Raw genomic sequence first — 3739 nt, 5'->3', positions numbered from 1 at the left:
TTCCTGGGTTCAAGTGATTCTCGTGCCTCAGCCTCCCAAGTAGCTGGCATTACAGGTGTGCACCACCATGCCTGGCTAATTACTGTATTTTTAGTAGAGACAGGGTTTCACCAAGTTGGCCAGGCTGGTCTCAAACTCCTGACCTCAAGTGATCCACCTGCCTAGGCCTCCCAAAGTGCTGGGATTACAGGCGTGAGCCACCGTTCCCGGCCAGGTATTTCTTTATCACAGTGCGAGAACAGCCTAATACAACCATTTTCACCAATTCTGGTGTTCCCAAGGGATGATGTGGTGCGAAACCACAAAACACAGCTGAGAGTTGCCTTCGGGACTTCACGAAGGGGGAAGATTGTTCTCTTAGTCCAACATGAACCAGTCAGGGGTCACGTCAAGGAAGGCTCAGAGACTGTGTCCGACCAATATGGTTTATTTCTGCCCCAGCCAAGTTTCTTTGGACACTGGCTGGGGAAAAGGGACCCCGGGCACCGGCAAGTTCCAGTCATTGCAGATCCTCCAGGTCTAGGTGTGACTGGGAGTAGCCTGTGCACTGTTGCTGGAAGCTGTATTCTCCTTCCTTCTTCCGCCGGCGAGTGGTCGCCTATGAGGGTGAGGAGGAGGCGTGAGAATGAACTGGTCAGCCAGGGAGGGGAGGCCACAGGGGTGGGAATATGGCCAAAGCCAGAGGCCTGATGCTTCCTCTGTCTCCCTTCATTGTTTCATTTAATTTCTCCCTCAGTTATTTTCCTCTTTTCACCACTTTCTTTTCTTCTCTCTCCTTGTTTCACTCTCGGTTTAAAAAAATTTTTCCCCCTCTGATATCCTCTTCATTTCTCTCTCCCCTTGCCCCAAATTTCTTTATCAATATATCACATATCTGCCAATGATTTATTTCTCTGTTATCTAGCGATCCATATTTATCTATCTGTGAATCAATTATCTACCAATCAATAACTATCAATTATCTCTCATCTGTCGATCATCTGCTATTTATAATCTGTCAATCATCTATCAATCACCTGTCATCCATCAATGATCTATTTATCATCGACTTATCAATATCTATCGAATACCTGTTACCTATCAATTTATCTATCAATTATCTATCAACAATCATCTATTTATCATCTACCTATCAGCTATCCACCAATCATCTATCAACTATCAATCATCTATCTCCTATCTTCCGTCTAAATATCATTTTTCTCTCATCTCATTCTCAGTCTTTCTCTCTGGCTTTTGGTCCTGATCTCAGCCTCTCCCTCTCTCTGCCTCCCTTCCTCCTCTACACCTGTCTGGCTTAACTGAGGCATAACTGACATAAAATAAACTGCACAGATTTAAAGTGAATGTTTTGAATAAGTTCTGATCATAACTTATTGAACTATCACCACAATCAACATAAGGAACGTCCATCCATCATCCCTAAAACTTTCCTCCTGGCCAGGCATGGTGGCTCACACCTGTAATCCCAGCACTTTGGGAGGCCGAGGCGGGTGGATCACCAGAGGTCAGGAGCTCGAGACCAGCCTGGCCTACACGGTAAAACCCTGTCTCTACTAAAAATACAAAAATTAGCTGGGTGTGGTGGTGTGTGTCTGTAATCCCAGCTACTTGCGAGGCTGAGGCAGGAAAAACACTTGAACCTCAGAGGCAGAGGTTGCAATGAGCCAAAATCATGCCATTGTGCTCCAGCCTGGGTGACAGAGTGAGACTCCGTCTCAAGAAAAAAGAAAACACACACACACACACACACACACAAACTTTCCTCCTGCTCTTTTACAGTTCCTTTTTCCCTGCCATTGCAAACAATTTTCATTCCCAGGCAACCACTAATCTGATTCCTGTCCTTACAGATTAGTTTGTATTTCCTCTCCTCTCCTCTCCTCCCTCCTCTCCCCTCCCCTCCCCTTTCCTTCCTACGAACTTTCACTCTTGTTGCCCAGGCTGGAGTGCAATGGTACAATCTTGGCTCACCACAACCTCTGCCTCTTGGGTTCAAGCGATTCTCCTGCCTCAGCCTTCCGAGTAGCTGGGGTTACAGGCATGTGCCACCAAACCTGGCTAATTTTGTATTTTTAGTAGAGATGGGGGTCTCTCTCCATGTTGGTCAGGCTGGTCTTGAACTCTCGACCTCAGGTGATCTGCCCACCTCGGCCTCCCAAATTGCTGGGATTACAGGCGTGAGCCACCGAGCCCGGCAATTAGTTTGTATTTTCTAGAATTTGTCTATAAAGGGAATCATATGGCATGTACTCTTTTCTTTGTCTGGATTCTTTCACTAGGCATAATTATTTTGCAATTTATACATGTTGCCGTATACTTTATTAATGTATTAATAATTCCTTTTCATTGTTGAATAATATTCCATTGTTGGGATATATTTGTTAATGAATGTTAGGGTTGTTTTCAGAGTTTGGCTGTTACAAACAAAGCTGTTATGAACATTTATTTATGTACAAGTCTTCATATAGATGTATGTTTTTATTTCTCTTAAATAAATTACTAGGAGTGGGATGGTAGGGTCTTACAGTAGGTGTGTGTAATTTTCAAAGAAATGGCCAAGCTATTTTCCACTAGAGCTTTATGAGAGTTCCGGTTCTGTCACATTTTCACCAACACTGGTTATAGTCAATCTTTTCAATTTTATCCATTCTTGTGCAAAGTGGCCTCTCATTGTGACTTCCATGTATATTTCCCTAATGACTAATGTTGTTACGTTTTTCTCTTATATTATTTTGTTTACACTCTTTGCAATCACTTTTTCACTCAATATCTTGTAATCAGCATACAGGTTGTGAAGTTTTTGAGACGTGCACAACATAGTAACTATAGTTAATAATAATGTAGATTTCAAAATTGCTAAGAGTATAGGTTGGCAACGTTCACACCACAAAGAAATAATAACTATGAGAGGTGAGGGACATATTAATTAGCTTGATTGAGTCATTCCATAATTGTACCTATACCAAAGCATCACATCGTATCCCCTAAATCTATGCATTCATTACTTGTCAATTAATTAAAAATAAAATTATAGAAAGAAAATAGGAAAGCCACTCCGTGAACTGGGAGAAAATGTTTGCAAAACATATATCCAGCAAAGGACTTGTGTATAGTATAGTACGGTTTTGTAATACATTAAGAACTCTTACAACCCAATAGTAAGAAGACAAGCAACCCTTCCTTGCTCACCAGGAAGCCGCAGATCAGGCATGTGATGAGTCCCAGGAATACTGCCAAGCAGATGAGGATGATGGCCCAGAAGGGAAGGTCTGGGGAGACAAGGGCTGGGGTGAGCCACCTCCTGCCATGTCCTAGGGCTCCTTCTCGGACCCTATGTGGCCTGAGGATGGGCACAGCCCTGGGGAGGAGAGCTTAGTGGCTCAACATCTCAAGCCTCTGATGCCCCCAAAAAGTGGGCCCCCAGCAAGCCAGGATCCCTGCTATCCTTTCCCTATGCCTCAATAGTCTTTGCCATGGGTTGGTCAACTTTGATCCTCATCCAAGACTCTGTGTGCCTGGTGCTCTTGGACAAGGCAAAGCACCATCAGGTTACCCCCTCCCTACCCTGGGCTGGGGCTTCTTTGAGACTTACCAGAATTCCCAGTTAAGGGCTCATTTCTGTTGGGAGAATACCCTAGAAATGAAAGAAATGGAGGGTGCATATGAGTATGTCTTATTCTTTTTTTTCTTTTTGGAGATGGAGTCTTGCTCTGTTGCCCAGGCTAGATTGCAGTGG

General features: G+C 43.8%; 1 protein-coding gene across 1 annotated transcript in view; it reads right to left on the bottom strand.

Moving 5' to 3' along the window:
• Nucleotides 1-407: 407 nt before the first annotated feature.
• Nucleotides 408-3739, bottom strand: part of MUC16 (mucin 16, cell surface associated) — a 173133-nt gene continuing 169801 nt past the window's right edge. The window contains 3 exon segments of the mRNA XM_011954968.1: nucleotides 408-598; nucleotides 3193-3272; nucleotides 3596-3637. Of these exon segments, the coding sequence (XP_011810358.1) occupies nucleotides 500-598; nucleotides 3193-3272; nucleotides 3596-3637 (221 nt within the window). The 3' untranslated portion in view covers nucleotides 408-499.

This window comes from Colobus angolensis, unplaced genomic scaffold (assembly GCF_000951035.1).
Source record: "Colobus angolensis palliatus isolate OR3802 unplaced genomic scaffold, Cang.pa_1.0 Scaffold39, whole genome shotgun sequence".
Lineage (NCBI taxonomy): Eukaryota > Metazoa > Chordata > Mammalia > Primates > Cercopithecidae > Colobus > Colobus angolensis.
Note: the sequence above shows the minus strand (reverse complement) of the source record. Positions and strands in the feature narration are given on the sequence as shown.